The 16,847-nt window shown below is 41.4% G+C and overlaps 1 protein-coding gene across 40 annotated transcripts in view; it reads left to right on the top strand.

Moving 5' to 3' along the window:
- The window catches only part of PRRC2C (proline rich coiled-coil 2C), an 83,637-nt gene that overhangs the window by 55,756 nt on the left and 11,034 nt on the right, over window positions 1-16,847 (top strand). For 6 of the 40 annotated variants that reach the window (XM_083743708.1, XM_083743691.1, XM_083743712.1 and 3 more), the window contains 9 exons: window positions 543-644; window positions 5,624-5,849; window positions 8,311-8,514; window positions 8,867-8,979; window positions 9,563-9,699; window positions 10,470-10,704; window positions 12,060-12,182; window positions 14,583-14,795; window positions 16,296-16,399. In XM_083743708.1, coding sequence (XP_083599834.1) covers window positions 543-644; window positions 5,624-5,849; window positions 8,311-8,514; window positions 8,867-8,979; window positions 9,563-9,699; window positions 10,470-10,704; window positions 12,060-12,182; window positions 14,583-14,795; window positions 16,296-16,399 — 1,457 coding nt within the window. The remainder of the gene's footprint in view (window positions 1-542; window positions 645-5,623; window positions 5,850-8,310; window positions 8,515-8,866; window positions 8,980-9,562; window positions 9,700-10,469; window positions 10,705-12,059; window positions 12,183-14,582; window positions 14,796-16,295; window positions 16,400-16,847) is intronic. The other 34 variants (XM_083743709.1, XM_083743705.1, XM_083743703.1 and 31 more) reach the window with 7 other exon arrangements.

Below are 16,847 nucleotides of genomic sequence, written 5' to 3'. Positions count from 1 at the left end.
TTCTTTAAACTAGCTTAATTCCATTCTGTGGCAGTATCTTGTAAGAATGATTGTAAGAGCACTGATAATGGCCAAGAGTAAGAGAGCATCAATGTCTTTGTTTTGTCTATATTTGAGTCTTCAGGAAAATCTATTGATTGAACTTAGTTAAGTTCAAGTAAAATTGTACTATTCCTGCAGTAGTTTAGTTTTTGTGCACCTGTGACACTCTGAAAGGAGGATATTTCTCAATGTTTGAGGACCATTATTCTACTTCTTTAATGAGTCCTGTGAGAATCAGTGTAGGGGAATTACAATAACCTGAATTTAATTTTTGGAATTAAATCCAAAAGGAAATGGTCAACAAGCCATGACTATGAACCAGAAAGTCTTTTCCCCCCACCTGTCAGATCTTTTTTTGTCCTTTTTATGTTAAAGCTTCCCTGCTAAATGCTTGCACCTGAAAGACAATTTAGTTCAGCGGCATTGCTTGAGCTCTTGCTTTTGTTGGGGCTTTTGTTATAGACCTAGCTAGAATGTGATGTGTGTTGCCTGCCTTTCAGGTGCCCCTGCCCCACACCCTTCCCCTCCCTAGGAGGGAGGCTCTACAACAGAGCTCCAGCCTAACTCCAGTTTCTCCCGCTACCGTGGACCTCACCCTCAAGGTATGTACCACATCCCTCTAAGGGTCATTTTCTTGCATGCAGGGGAAAGACTTCATCAAGATCTTGCTGGCAAACTTCAGTGGAGAGACCAAAAAGGCAGTTTTTGCTTTTTAGACCACTAGAACAATAGTTTCTAAGGGGGTTCATTACATTTCTTTGACCCCACTTTGTAACTAACAGCAATTGGCTGACTCTTGCCACCCAAATCCTAGGATACACATCAGAATATCAGATAGGACTTATTAGGGTGATTGTGATTTCCCCCTCCTATAGAGAGTATATGGGAAATGAGCTATGTATAGATAGGTGGTTCCAGATGCCTTTCTGTGAAATAGCTTGTATTGTTTTGAGCAATTATTGTTGAGGTTAGCAATATGTAATGTATATTGGCTGGCTGATGCAGGAGACTGGCAGTGTTAGAATTTGCTGATAGCTTAATATTTTCTATTAAATGGTAACTGGTGTGACCTTTTTAGTGATGGTGTGAGGTATGTGTGTGAAGGCGGCCAGGTAGTATTCATAGGTGACAGTGTTCATTTGGACTATATTGTGCATCTCATGCTGCAAAGTGAGTCTCAGTAGCATTATTTACAGATTGATTCCAATTCTTCTAAGTTCTGCATAGTGGTAGAACATGTGTTTACATAACTCAGTTAAATAGAGCTTTTGTGAGAGAGGTTCCAAATAGGAACATGCCTCCTATGATTACAGATTTTAGAGGGTGTTTCTTGTCTTATTGACATACATCATATGTATATACTAGTAACTCTCTTAATCAGTTACAGATAGGTAGCCGTGTTGGTCTGCCATAGTCAAAACAAAAAAAATTCCTTCCAGTAGCACCTTAAAGACCAACTAAGTCAGTTCTTGGTATGAGCTTTCGTGTGCATGCACACTTCTTCAGATACCGAATACACTTCTGTTCTCAATAAGGACATTCATAAAACATTCAATGTATTCCAGTGCTGGCTAACATTCTTTCGTGGTATCTGAAGAAGTGTGCATGCACACGAAAGCTCATACCAAGAACTGACTTAGTTGGTCTTTAAGGTGCTACTGGAAGGAATTTTTTTTTTTTTTTGTTTTCTCTTAATCAGCTGAGACTAGACTGAATTTTTGAAGACGTGGCCCACATTTCAAAATACTTATGAAAATTGTCCAACAGACATAGCACTGGGCTGAAAGCAACTTGTAAAGTAAATGTGCACAACAGAGCTTACACTCAACAATTATTACAGTTGTTGCTTAGATTGACATGGCTGTGCTGCCTTTTTCCTCTCTGATCTGTTTCATGTTGACGTATCATTTAAGCTTCACTATTGTGCCTCTGTGGGTGTATTCAGCTGAAAGCATTTCTGTGATAATGTACCTTTTTGTTCTGTTTAGTCTGAGGAACTATTTGGGTATTCGGTATAAAGTTTGCATGTAATTTGTTGTTGTGAATGTGGACAGGCAGGACGATAGGAAGGTAGATAAAGGCACGTGCCATTTTCTAATACAGTACTTGTATTATGCACAGTATCTAATGTCTTCTTATGGATTCTTATCATGCTATTGTCTTCGTTAAAATAGGTTTTACATTTGAACCTTTTGTGTTCTGCAATGAAGATTTGATATTTCTGTGCGGTATTTGGAATATTTTACACCTAGGGATATACTTTTGTATTAAATTTAATGGGGGGAGGCTTTAGATGCCATAAAATACGCTTAATAACCAATACATAGTTTTGTCTGGGTTAATTTCCAGTAAGATGCTAATTTGCAGCATGCATTGTAGCTGAAAACAGTTGCATTAGAAAATAGGGTTGATTTTAAACGGATACATATAATACATAATCTCATGATCAAAAGTGGTTATCCATAAAAATTGTCTAGCATAGACAACTACAAGTCCTGCGGCATCTGAAGACTGACTTATTGTTACTTTTCTGAAAGCCATATCAGGGATAAGCAACATTTTCCCCTGAAGACCACACACTAGTGGGCAAAAATGTTTCCTACAGTTTGTGGGGGGCAAAACCAGCATGCCTCTCATGACAGACAATAATCTTGGCTGTCAGTGTAACCTGGATTGCTGCAATGGCAAGGTTGCAGGGCGTGGTTACACATACAATGGGTTGTCTTCAATATTCTCTTAATTGTCCTATGCAGGTTTGAAGAGCATGCTGTATTTTGAAATTGCTCTCTCTGTCTGCATTTCCTACTGGTGTTGGAAGGGTTGTTGGGGCAATGGCAAGGGTTATCAGGCCAGGCCAGGCTCTAGCTCAAAGGCAGGCAAGAGGCCAAACTCAAGCATCCTCTCTCACTAAAAGGAAGAGCAGTGGTGGCAGTCATTCAGTACTCACTGTGTGGCACAAGAGCGCAAAGCAGATGATTAAACACCAGGAAGGAAGTAAATACCAAGGTTTTTTAGGCTGAACTTTTAAGCTGAAATGGATAGGCAGCAGGGTAATTTTGGCAGCTGCAGGAATCAACCATCTGATCACATGGGAGAAGGGTGAGGGCAACATACAGGGCATGGGTTGCCTTTAAGTGCCGTAGCATCTTGGAAGTGATTCAAAGAAGGCAACAGTAATGAAGATCTAAGCTATATTTCTTCCATAATTTAAGAACCACAGTATACAGTTGCAATCAAAATTCTTCAACCCCCGTTGCAAATCAGGTTTATGATCAAAATTTACAGACTTTCAGCTGTTTGCAATAAGCAAATCAAACAAAAGCAATTGAAATAGCTCAACACAATGTATGCTTCAAGTGGTTTCTCCAAATTCAGCTCAAATTGCAATTTATACTGGCTTCTCCAATCTCACTATTATTCAACCCCCCTGAATAGAATCCCTCACAACAGCACAAATACAACAGGTGTTGTCTCAAGCACACCTTATTTAGCTGAACAAGGGCTTCATTAGTTGCAACAGGTGTGCTTGAGCCAGAACACATGGAATACCTGAGCTGGCAAAGTGTTTGCTGAGTGTCAAATTTGACTGCATGTTAGAAATATGGATAAATAGGTCATGTTAGAAATATGAATTTCTTGGAGAATGGTCCAAGAAGATAAGAGAAGATATCATTGCCCTTCACAAACAAGGAGCAAGATTCAAGAAGATAGCAAAAGCACTGCATGTTCCCAGAAACACTGTTGAAAGCATAATTCGCAAGTTAAAAGGTAAAAGGAACAGTGGTTACAGTACTTGGACAGGGTAGAAAATGGAAGCTATCTGAGGCAGCAACCACAATGCAGAGAAGGCAGGATGGGAAAAACTGCAAAAGAGCTGCAGCAAGACTTGATGACAGCAGGCACTGATGTTTCAGTGAGCACAGTAAGGCGCCTTACTAAGTGCAGAAGGTTTCCATGCCAGAACTCCAAGACGTTCACCACTACTGAACCAAAAGCACAAGAAAACTCCAGTATACTCAAAATCATATAAATAAACCACAGAAGTTTTGGGATACTGTTCTGTGGAGTGATGAAACAGAATTGGAACTTTTTGGCCCCATGGATCAGCGCTATGTCTGGAGGAAGAAGAATGAAAAGAACACTCTGCTCTGGGGCTGCTTTGCATCCTCTGACACTTGCAGGATGTGGAAGGCAGGATGGATTCATTGAAGTATCAGGAAATCTTAGAAGAAAACATGCTGTCCTCACGTGAGGAAGCTGAAGCCAGGGCATCACTGGACCTTCCCACAGGAGAATGATCCCAAGCATACCTCAAATTCCACCAAGGCTTGGTTGCAGAAGTAGTCCTGGAAGCTTCTACAGTGGCCATCACAGTTACCTGACTTTAACCCCATAGAAAATCTCTGGTGGGATTTGAAGAAGGTGGTTGCAGCACACAACCCCAAGAAGATTACTGAAGTGGAGACCATTGCTCATAGGAATGGGCTAAGATTCCTCAGGAAAACTGCCAGAAGCTGCTGTCTGGCTATGCATCTCATTTGCAGCAGGTCATAGCAGCAAAAGGCTGCTCTACTAAGATGCTTGCCATGAAGGGGTTGAATAATAGTGAGACTGGAGAAGATAGTATAAGCTGCAATGTGAGCTGAATTTGGAGAAACCACTTGAAGCATCCATTGTGTTGAGCTATTTCAATTCCTTTTGTTTGATTTGCTCATTGCAAAAAGCTGAAAGTCTGTAAATTTTGATCATAAACGTGATTTGCAACGAGGGTTGAATAATTTTGATTGCAACTGTATATTTTCATCACCTGTTTCTGTATTCAATCACTGCAAAAATATAATACAACTTCCAGAGAAGTAACAATCTGTTCAATTTTATGATGCCTCATTAGGTATGAGTACTATTAATATGGTGGTTTATGCATTTTTCAGGACTGCTCAGAGATGCTGAGGTGGTAGGTTCAATATAGAACCATGAAGAGTTGACACGTGTCTTGGGCAGATTTTTATACTTGAAAGCAAGCCCAGTGATAGGCAGTTAATGAAAATGTACTTCCAAATCTCTTCTTTGACTTTTTCCACTATAGCCCAGCTTACTTAAACCTATTTAATCCTGGTTTTGGTTACTGGCAAATTCTAAACTGTGGTATAAAAAGCAAACGATTCGCCGGGGTTTTCAAAAACTGTATTATGGTCAATGTGCAGGATTGTCCTACATTTGGCTTAGTTCATATTGCATACTTGTGGGTCCCTGAGATTCAGATCTAGAGTGTAAAATGTGTTAGATTAATGGTGCCATTAATGTAATTTTAATATGTGGATTAAATAGCTGGGGAATACTTCTAAAAGGTTTTCTTGAGAAAAGATTTTTTTAATGTATCAAAGCTAGTAGTGATTCACACTTGGCTCTAACCTTTGCTGTATGCTTGTCCCATGTTTTTTGAAAACAATTCAGTTTCCCTGGCAGCTAACTAGGGGAGTATGGATGCTATCTAGAGAGAGAAAGTGAAAATAAGACACTGTGAAAATTAAATGGACTAAATTTGTATTTCAAAGTGGAACCATTTCCTTTTTCTGACTAGATGGAGTCTGCTCGCAAAGCGTGGGAGAATTCACCAAATGTCGGGGAGAAGAATTCCCCAGCTACATCATCAGCATCTCCAGTAGGTGGTAGTAGTGGAAGCAGCAGTGGCAGTGGAAGCAGCAGCAGTGGCAGTGGACCAACCAGTGGTACATACAGCTCTTTCTCAAGTGCATCAATGCCTCCCATTCCTGTGGCTTCAGTTACACCTACAACTTCATTGTCAGGTACAAACTTTTGGACTACAGCCTTGCTGTTGTTGTTGTTGTTGTTGCTGCTGCTGTTGTTGTTGTTGTTACGCAGTCTGTCTGACTGGGTTGCACCAGCCACTCTAGGTGGCTTCCAACATAAATAAAAGCATAATTAAACATTAAAAAGCTTCCCAATACAGGGCTGCTTTCAGATGTCTTCTAAAAGTTATTTTAGTTACTCATCTCCTTGAAAGTTTCATAGTCCTTCAGTCTAAAAGACTGCCAGAATGGCTTGCATACAGTCCCTTGAAACAAGGCAAGACAGCCCCTGGCCACAGTCTAAAAGACATGACACTAAAGGGATAGGGAGGGAAGAGGGTAAAAGCAAACTCAGGTTCCAGTTCTGTTTAACTCTCTGCATTATTCAACTCTATTCTAAAAGCAACACACATAACTAGCTTGTTCTCAGCTTGCCTGCTCTGGTTAGTTTACCTTGACTATAGAGATATCGTAATTAAACCATAATACAGGTGGCGACCATTTCGCATGTGTTCACATGACACGCAATCACCAATGAGCATGTCATTTTGAACCTGAAAGAGGATGGGGGATAGTAGGGTGGGCTGACAGGTGCTCCACTGACCCGTGTGAATGCCTGGAATGCAAACAGAGAGTTGCCTGTAACTGAAAGTTTCCAAGATTTCCTCCTCCGCCTAAGATGCTCAGATTAGGTTTTACTACAGTACATGAATTTCACTGGAAAGCCCATTAATTATGGATCAAGCTTTAATACAACTGAATGTTGGGGAAGAAAATCAGTATTTAGGTTCAAGCGTGTCTACAAATCTAGCACAGGGGTTCAGGTAGCTCTTTGGCACTTGAAGTAGTATTTGTCCAGTAGATTGTTGGTCAATTTTTAAGCAAGTTTAACACGTGATGTGTAATTTTAAGCACATAAGAACATTGGTATATTCAGATGGAAACAGCTGTGAACATGCTACTTAATCCAGAACAGGGATGCAATGGGGCAGGGCTAAAATGAGTGCACAAAATGGTCGCAGCCTGTACATCAGAGTCTAAATTACTCACTCTGGATGCTGTTCATTGACAGAAAAGAGCCTCCTTGAAGTGGCATAATGGAGTGGAAGATGAGAGGACTTAAATTTTCATGACATACTTCACCCCCTCTCATAATACAATAGTGTCTCCCAGGAAACATTTAAAGAATCAATTCTCTAAAGCAGTTGATGTTACTGAAAAAAGTTAACTGCAGTCTAAAAGAGTGGTTTAAAACTCATGTCAGGGAATTATGCACGTAACCAGGGCTTGCTTGGCTTTTACTAGTGCAACTCCCACAACTGCTGAGACTGCTTCATTCAGGGAGTGGGGAGGGAAACAATTTGCTCCCTCATTTATAGAAGAAGCAGTCCTGAAAACTGCAAAGGAAACTCTGGCTATATGTATCATTCTCTTGTACAGTGGTGCCTCGCAAGACGAAAATAATCCGTTCCACGAGTCTCTTTGTCTAGCGGTTTTTTCGTCTTGCGAAGCAACCCTATTAGCAGCTTAGAAAAAGGGGGGGAGCGAAAAAAATCGCAAGACTCGCAAGACGTTTTCGTCTTGCGAAGCAAGCCCATAGGGAAATTCGTCTTGCGAAGCGCATCGAAAAACGGAAAACCCTTTCGTCTAGCGGGTTTTTCGTCTTGCGAGGCATTCGTCTTACGGGGCACCACTGTATATGTCCTATGGTGGTGTATCATCATCATCATCATTTTAAATTTGTTTACAACCTTTCACCCTCATGTTCCTGGGTGGGACACTATGTGTGACCCTAATGCTGGCATAGAATGCCAGCTGAGTAAAGGGACCTTGTGAGACTTCAAAAGATGCTAGTCCTTTGACAAGTCTCCAGGAAATGTGACCCTATAAGAATGAGCGGCCACCATTATTACCAACACATCCCTCTGTTATACAGACTTGGGGGCCAACTAGGGCCATCACATACAGGAAGAAGTAATCTGTGAAGCTACTTTAGGCAAATCCTCCTGTAGGCACCCTTCAATTGGCATGGAAGGTCCTGTTAGTGTTATGTCTGGGTGTTGCCTGGTTGGCGATGATCCATGACAAGACCTCCCAAGCATATGATGACTGAAATATACTATTCTCGGCAACGTTGAAAGTATTACCTGTAAGAATACGTTAACTGTGTTTGAATGTTTCTAGGTGTTCATAATGTTTTTAAGTATTCTTTTAAAATTTTTGATGATATTTTGCTGCTTTGTTGTTAGCTTTCCTGGTCTTCTTTGGAAAGAAGGTTGGGACAGAAATTAAATAAATAAGTAAATAAATAGTACAGAAGTAGAATGTTTGAATAAAGTACTGGAGTAGTTAGCAACTTGCATTTTTACTTAGGGTACACCAAATTTATGACTAGCTTACTGAAGCATGTTAGATTTTAGTAACTATTAAAGCAGTGCTTTGCTGGTTGTAATTTTAGGAGCTGGAACATACACTACCTCTTCACTGAGTACAAAAACAACCACAACCTCCGATCCACCCAACATTTGTAAAGTGAAGCCACAGCAGTTACAGACAAGTAATTTGGCATCTGCTGGTCACTTTTCCCAGCTAAGCTGTATGCCATCACTAATTGCTCAGCAGCAGCAGAGTCCACAGGTCTATGTGTCTCAGTCGGCAGCAGGTAATATACGGGGTGGTCTCTTTGCATTGTATCTGGGTATAAATGGTTCCTCTTTCTATTTAAAGGTAGGGGTGACTAAATTTAAGCTCAGTGTTTCTTAAATCTTCTGGATACTTTCATGATTGCAACTTTGTAGTCTATTCATTTCTCCCAACAAATTGTATTGAATGTTGTAGTATTTGTAAACAAAACACAAATGCTCTTTTTGAAAGTTTACATCAGGTTTTTTCTCTTGCCTTTGAAATGCCCCCCCCCCCAAGCATTTGTTTAGCAGCTAGGCGTATCAATTACCTTTACTTTTAAGTTAACTCATGCGCTGTGCTACTGATTTTTTTCTCTTACGACTTTGTAGCTCAAATTCCTGCTTTCTACATGGATACAAGCCATCTCTTTGGTGCCCAGCATGCACGACTGGCTCCTCCGTCACTGGCCCAGCAGCAGGGATTTCAGCCAGGGCTCTCACAGGTACTATGGGGATTGACTGGGTGGCATATGTGCTTTTTAATAACAATACATGTTGACTCTTGTATTCCAAATCAGAGTTCAACCATTCTCCATTTTGAATGTCCTTGTCCAGCTAAACCATTGAGTTGTGGTCACAGCTGGTGGCTCATACTGGAACATTTTTAACTGTGTATTCAAAGAGCAGAGTATTCCTACTGTGAAAGATTACGCTCATCAGCTGCAAGAACTGGGGTACCTTCTGTCGTCTGCAGTTCTTGGAAGCCAAATGTCTTGCACAGAATCTGTAGGTACTTCCCCCTCCTTTGATATTTTTAGCAACTAGTGAGATGCACACACCATTATTAGTTCAGGTATCATGGGTCAGTGTCAGAGCACTTTCTTTGTGAGTAAAAACTCCCAGTTTCAATCCACAGCATCTATAGTTAAAGGATTTCAAGAAGCAGGTTGAAAAGACATCCTTTTAACAGAGAACTTTGAGAGCCACCTCAAGAGAATAGAATTGCTAGACGGACTGAGCACAAGGCAATTTCTGATGTTTGTTTGCTTGCTTGCTTGGATATCTAATTAATTATATTCCTTACAGCCCACATCAGTTCAGCAGATACCAATCCCTATATATGCACCTCTGCAAGGGCAGCATCAAGCTCAGTTGGGTTTAGGAGCAGCACCTGCTGTTTCCCAAGCCCAGGAATTGTTTAACTCATCATTGCAGCCTTATAGGTAAGTAGAAAGCAACTCCTCTTGGTTAACATTTTGTTTCTAGTTCTAGTCTCTTAACTATGTCATGCATTTTTTTTCATTTGTATTCATTGGTGTAAGAATTGTGAAAACTGCACTGTTTTATGACCAGAAAATGTTCTGAAATTAAACAGTCCACATTAAAATTTAAATATTCATGCAAAGTAAGTTCATTCATTTTAGATTTTTGTGTGCTTTAGGGATAAGTGTTGAAAATGTTAGACTAAAAGGAGGCTTAGAATTTCTGAGGTGGGAGTAGGATAGATGTGGCATATGAAGTATCATTTCTCTGTCTGTTCAGAATCTTGCCAGTCCTTTGTGTTTGTCCAGTTTAGGTTTCCTCTGCAATTCTGAGCAGAATTACTTGAAATATTGTAAATTTGATGCTCTTACAACTTGTGTGGTGCATTTTTGTGCTAGATTTTGAAATAATCTGTTTCCCTGGCTATGACACTTTTATTCAACTGCTGGTGAAGTGGCTTTAAGTCATGTGTTACAGTTTCTAGAAAGAACCATTCTTACAGTTCTGTAAACAAGACCAAAAAAAGTCTAAAATTAATGTCAATTTTGAGTATTTGCATGGATTCCCCCCTTGGTAATCTTTTTCTTGTAATAAGGGGGTGTATGCTATGTTTGTGTGTTTCTCCTTGTTTTATGCCTAGTGCATATTAAAACTTTAATCATGAAACCAGTTTTTGTAGTTTAATAACGTTTTATTAACTTAACTAATTCAGGGCACTATTGTTTTATAGATCCCAGCAGGCATTTATGCAAAGTGGCCTGTCTCAGCCGTCACCAGTGGTTCTTTCTGGCACAGCCTTACACAACTTCCCAGCAGTGCAGCATCAGGAACTTGCCAAGGCACAGTCAAGCCTTGCATTTCAGCAGACATCTAATACTCAACCTATTCCTATCTTGTATGAGCATCAACTGAGTCAAGCTTCAGGACTAGGAGGCTCCCAGCTTATTGATACGCATCTTCTCCAGGTCAGAGTCAGACCTCCCCAGAAAAGTAACTGAAGAGTTGGAATCACCTCTTTAATACAACAAGAGCTTTAATGCAACAAAACGAAATGGTGCTGCTGCTTCTGAGTGTATATAAAAGGGAAATTAATCTGCATTATGAGACAATGAGTACCTGGCTCTGCAGGCAAGGGGTGACATAACTGGACTTCTGAGGCTCAGAATGTGTTTCCCCACAGGGGAGCCACAGAAAGCATGTAGTTGGTCAGGGGAGCTGTGGACTCAAAAAGGTTGAAAACCTCTGAGCTACAGGGTAATGGTATCCTTTCTGTCACAGGCACTCGCTGCCCTATCATGCAAGCAGCCTTCCCAGTTTTTGTGGTGTGCATTTATTTAATTGTGCCCTGTCATCTGAGCGTTGGAAGCTGCCTTCTACTGAGTCAGGCCAGTGGTTCACTGTCTGGCAGCGGCTCTGCAGCATTTCAGATTCAGACAGGGGTCTCTCCCAGCCCCACTGGAGGATGCCAGGGATTGAACTTGGAATCTTCTGCAGGCAAAGCAGATTCTCTGTCACTGAGCTACAGCCCAACTCATGTGTATTATTATACATAGTGCTTCAGTTGTTTGAGGCACCATACTGTTGAACACTTACTGTACTGGGCTGGTGTCAACAGCCAGCATTCCCATGCAGCTGCTGTGGCCCTCCACACCAGGCAGCTGGGTCTGCAGCCTTTGTTTCATTTACACACGGTGACACTCCAGGACGTTGTGAGTAATTAATGGTAGGTGACACCTGGGACAGATCACAATGTTACCCACACTTGGAGGGGCCCCATCAAACCCTGGATATGATTCCCCAAATACACCCCTTCTCCCCACCCCCTTCTTTCCAAATGGTAGCAGGGAGGAAGGAAAACTGGAACAGAGCATGCAGGTTTCAGGTAATTTCAGACCAATGTATGGAAGAGTCCTGCACACCCTGATGCAGTCCTGATTCACCCATTAAAACTTGCACTTTTTATAGAACCTTGTTCCCATATTTGGCAGTGATGTATTTCAGCTGTTTTGAATATAGATTATACATAGCAGCATTTATGTGTCCAATTAAATCTGGGACACGCTTGCTGCTTTTCCAAATGTGGAAATGTTTATAGCAGGAGTGGAGAACCTGTGACCCTCCAGGTATCCTTGGACTTCAGCTCTCACCATTGGGCATGCTGGCTGGGGCTGATGGGAATTAAAGTTCAGCAACATTCCTGCTGCATCGTACAGAGAAGAGTAAATCTAAAAGGAAATGGTCATACAACTGTTCTGTTCTTCAAATTAAATTAACTTTGCTTAGCTAGTCACCTAGAAAATGTTAACCTCTCTCTTCTCAGGCCAGAGCTACTCTTACCCAGGCCTCAAATTTGTATTCTGGACAGGTTCAGCAACCAGGTCAGACTAGCTTCTATAACACTGCGCCGTCTCCCAGTGCTCTCCAGCAGGTAAACTATGGCACGGTAAATTGCTTTCAATTATATTTAATATGTGTGTGTTTGTGTGCTTGTGGTGCATGTAGTACCATTGTCTCCTGACAGGAGAATGTTCTTTTGAGAACATAGTTTGTGTTCTTTTATAGAGAAGTTGCTGTCTCTCTGAATATAGCACTCCAAAACAGTTCTAACACAGAATAAAACTTTCTTTAAAAAATAATAATATAGTGTTCTTTTTCTTTCTTTTTTTCTTCAGAGGTGTTGCTCTAAAAAAATCAAGCCACCTTTTGTCTATATCTCACTGTGATGTTTACTGTGGTCCTTAGCCTACTCCAGTTAAACTTCTTATGACCTTAGAGTCAACAGCTAGGAAGTTGATCTTCCATTATACAAAACCATAATGTGGTTTCAGAGAATAGTTTTCTCCAAGATCAGGTGATAAATACTCAAGACCATAGTGCTTCTGCAGGGGATTTGTTAGAAAAATCCTGTGCACGCTGTTCATGGCATCTAAACATTAGCAAGATGGTGCAGATCTGTAAACTACATAGGCAATTCTTCTACATAGAGTACATAGAAATGAATAGGAGCACTAGATGAATGTCTGCATACAATTCCCATTCAGTTCAGTTTGTTCAGTGATGTGCTGATCTTCCATAGAGGCGAACATCCTAAAAAGTATTTCATAAGTTTGCCTCTTTTGAATAATGGCTACTTGGTATATTACATTAGATCATACTGCAGTATTACTCCAAACCATGGCTCAGCAGTCAGTGGTGGCCTTGGAGGCAGCACTGTTGCTAGGCAAGAGGTAAATCTTTAACTTTTGCTGGTGGGACAATAATAAAAAAGAGGTCATCCCTTTTGGATCAAGAATGGAGGCTCTATTTTATTGCAGAGTTGGAAGGGGAATTGGGCATAGTATGTATGTTTACCAGAATTTCCCTGCTCTAAAGACAGAAGTCTCTACATGAGAGCAGAGAATGGTTGCTTCTGAGTAAGAAAGGTAATATCAGAATAAGGTATTTAGATAAGGTCTGCAACTGGAGTGGATAAATTAAGAACTGCGCTTGTACCCTGTTGTAGCCAGGAGCAATTTCCCCTTCATGTTATGTGATATTTTGGTATATTGTTTGGTGGAGGGTGTAGTTTGTCTTCCAACTATATTGCCACTGATGCTGCTATCTTATTTTATGCACATAGCACTTTAAATTTTGGTATTTTGTATCTAATTGTCTAGTTATCCATTGAGGACACCATCACTGAAGTCATTACAGACACACACGAGAGGTTGCAATGGCGGCTGGATAGAACAGATGAGGGCTTAGAAATACACTGCTAAGCCTCTTCTCAATCCTTCTCTTTGAATGTGTGGACCTTAGATGCCACACCAATTTAAGAGTGGCTTTTCAGCATCCATAGTGAGCTCCTCTTTGGTGTCTCAGGACTTCACGGCTACTATGACAACAGTAGAGCTGTCACAATACGTTATGATCCCACCCTGAGGAAGGCAACACTCTGGATCAGAACAGGGTATAGGTTTGGTGCTTTAGATGAGGAGATTTTTTTAAATAGCACACTTGTCTTAAGCTCATTTCCTGGTGAGATTTACATTCCTGTAAATCGCATTCCTGTTTCTCTGCACAGAGTAGGGGACACATTAAGATGGTCTCCCACCACAGAAGCTGATGGATTCATATGGATTCTTGAGAGTTCTTGGAACATTTCCAGTCGATATGACTGGTGTTCCTATTGGTACTCTGGCCACTTGGTGGAACCTGTTTGACACAATCCCTAAGTGTACTCTCCCTAGGTAGAGTCCATATACCTCCGTGGCTTACTTGAGGATTAGGGGCAGAGAAATGGCTGGGCCATGATTAAAATACCAGGTGGGGTGTGTGTGGAATTTTAGCAAATCTACCCCGCACAAATAAGATGGCTATGAAGAAACTACATCTCTTCCACTATTGTGTCCTCACAGCGTTGTCCTTTTGAGCCTGTATGGTGCATGTCTTCTCCATCAGGGCCAAGAAATAAATGCTTTCAGTTACTGCTTTCTGCACCACAAAACCCAATTGCTGCTTCTGAAACCTCAGTTTTACAGGGAATAATGAGGGAGATAGGGAAAACATAAGTTACAGGAGAAGGACAGGGAGGGAATTCCGTTTACTAAGAACCATGTCCTACTCTGGCTTGCTTTCTGAATCATCAGATGCTGCCATATGTTTTCAGGTTTATAACTCCAAAGGATAAAAATGTGTATATTCTTTCTGTTCAGATGCACTAAAGGTACAGATTATATTGGCTGTACATAGAGAGCAACACGTGTATATTTCTCGACAGTATTCAGAAGTGGCAATTTAATCATGATGCACTTTAGCTCTTGAAGCATCTGTGTCTCTAAATCATTCTTGCGTTTTTCTCCAGGTGACAGTACCTATACCAGGATCACAACTTTCTTTGCCCAACTTTGGATCAGCAGGCCAGCCTTTAATTGCTCTTCCACAGTCCCTTCAGCCTCCTTTACAGCACACGCCACCACAGCCTCAGACTCAGAATCTGAGTCGGCCAGCACAAGTCGGCCAGCCTTTCAGAGGACTAATTCCAGCTGGAGCTCAACACAGCATTATAACTGGGAAGGTAAATGTGACTGTGTCTTAAATCTTGCTGAATGGCAGCAGGAAACCATGAACAAATGCACATCATATCCAGGCATGCCATGGTTATTGTTTAGCAATCATTCCAAAGGGATAAAGTCTTAGTCCTTATAGCACCATAACCAGTTTATGAAGAAATAGCAAATGGAAGAGATTGAACATGGATGGAATTGGTTTAGAATTTAACTAATTCAACCAAACTTCCCCGGCACATACCCTGCAGGGAAACCCCCTGGCAAAAGAGCAGCCAGAAGCATTGAACTCTCTCTCTCTCTCCCCCCATCAGCTGACATCACCCAGTGTTGTCAGCTGGTGGACAAGTGAGTAGTTTGAGGGAAATAGCCTCATGGGCCAAATTGGACCCCCTGGTAAGCTATGGTTGGCCCACAGGCTGGAGGTTTTGTATCCTATGGTGGTTCTCATTCACAGTCAAATGCTTGACTTTTGGCTACTTAGTGAGTGTACCTCCCCCAAGCATCTTATACTCTGAACCACAGTTGTGTTGTTTCTCCAGCTGTGAGCCAATGGCATCACTGAGTAGCACTAAAAATAGTGGGCCCATAAGCAAAAAAGGGAGGAGAGGTCATGTTTCCAAAGGGGTGGGGATGGTGTGGTAGAAACTCCAGTTCTTTTTATACTACTGAAAATTACCTGGGAGTACTAGAGGAAGCCCACTTTGGAAAATAGTGGAGGAAAGTGTTTGGTGGGGTCACTATTTTTTATTTTTAAAAAGCCACTGATTTTCCACTGAATTGTTGGGGCTCCCTGTAGACCACCTTCTAAGTCCCATAGAGACCAAGCAAATGCTCAGTGACTCCTTTATCTGTAACGCATAAGTCTTTTGGTGAGATTCACTGAGTATTGGTAGACAGTGCTTAAGAACTTTCATTTTGCCTAGCTGAGGATTTTAATTATTTGTGTCACATGGAATATGAGAGTATGAACCGTAATATGTCAACAGCTCCTCCCCCCCCCCAAGAGATTTTGGAGTAGGTGTGGAACTTGTTTCCTATCTCCTATTGCCATTTTAAAGATGATTAAATGAGTATGGCAGGGCCCTTCATGAAAGTAAAGGTAAAGGGACCCCTGACCATTAGGTCCAGTCGTGGCCGACTTTGGGGGTTGAGACGCTCATCTCGCTTTATTGGTGAGGGAGCCAGCGTACAGCTTCCGGGTCATGTGGCCAGCATGACTAAGCCGCTTCTGGCGAACCAGAGCAGCGCACAGAAACGCCGTTTACCTTCCCACCGGAGCAGTACCTATTTATCTACTTGCACTTTTGATGTGCTTTCGAACTGCTAGGTGGGCAGGAGGTGGGACCGAGCAACGGGAGCTCACCCCATCATGGGGATTCGAACTGCCGACATTCTGATCAGCAAGTCCTAGGCTCTGTGGTTTAACCCACAGCGCCACCCGTGTCCCATGAAAGTATTAGTGTGTAATTTTGTGTCCTTTGTAAGTTGGTTGGGTTTCTTTGCTTCAGATGTCAGAAATGGACCTGAAAGCTTTTGGAAGTGGCATTGATGTTAAACCAGGCACACCTCCAGTCACCGGACGAAGCACCACTCCAACGTCTAGTCCCTTCCGGTAAGCAAGTCTTTATAAACAAGTTAGCAGCATAGATTAGTGATGAAGCCCACTTACAGAAATAGTACTTATTAAGCATTAGTGTAAGGGTGCCACTCTGGTAGCCAGCTGTGAAGTGGCATAGAAATGTTTAATAAATAAATAAGGGCTAATGCAGTTTGGAGAAAGATTTGTGCAGAACATTGACTTGGGCCATAATATTTTATATGGACATGCTTCTAACAACACAGAATATGGACCACGCCTCCCATCTTAAAACTGCTAAAATATTGTTATATTTTATTTTTTATTTTATTTTTTTTAAGTGAATGTAATAAATGGGGTTATGTGGGAATGGGTTGGCTGGCGTGGAATATTTATGTTTTAATTAAGCCATTGACAGGCATTCTGGCCTCTTTTTGCAGTCAGTCATTTCAGATTGCTTTTTGGCATTTCCTCTACTTTGTAG

The sequence above is a fragment of the Podarcis gaigeae genome (genome assembly GCF_964106915.1).
Source record: "Podarcis gaigeae genome assembly, chromosome: 6".
In the NCBI taxonomy this organism is placed as follows: Eukaryota; Metazoa; Chordata; class Lepidosauria; order Squamata; family Lacertidae; genus Podarcis; species Podarcis gaigeae.
The sequence above is the reverse complement of the archived record's forward strand: the minus strand, read 5'-3'. Positions and strand labels throughout refer to the sequence as shown.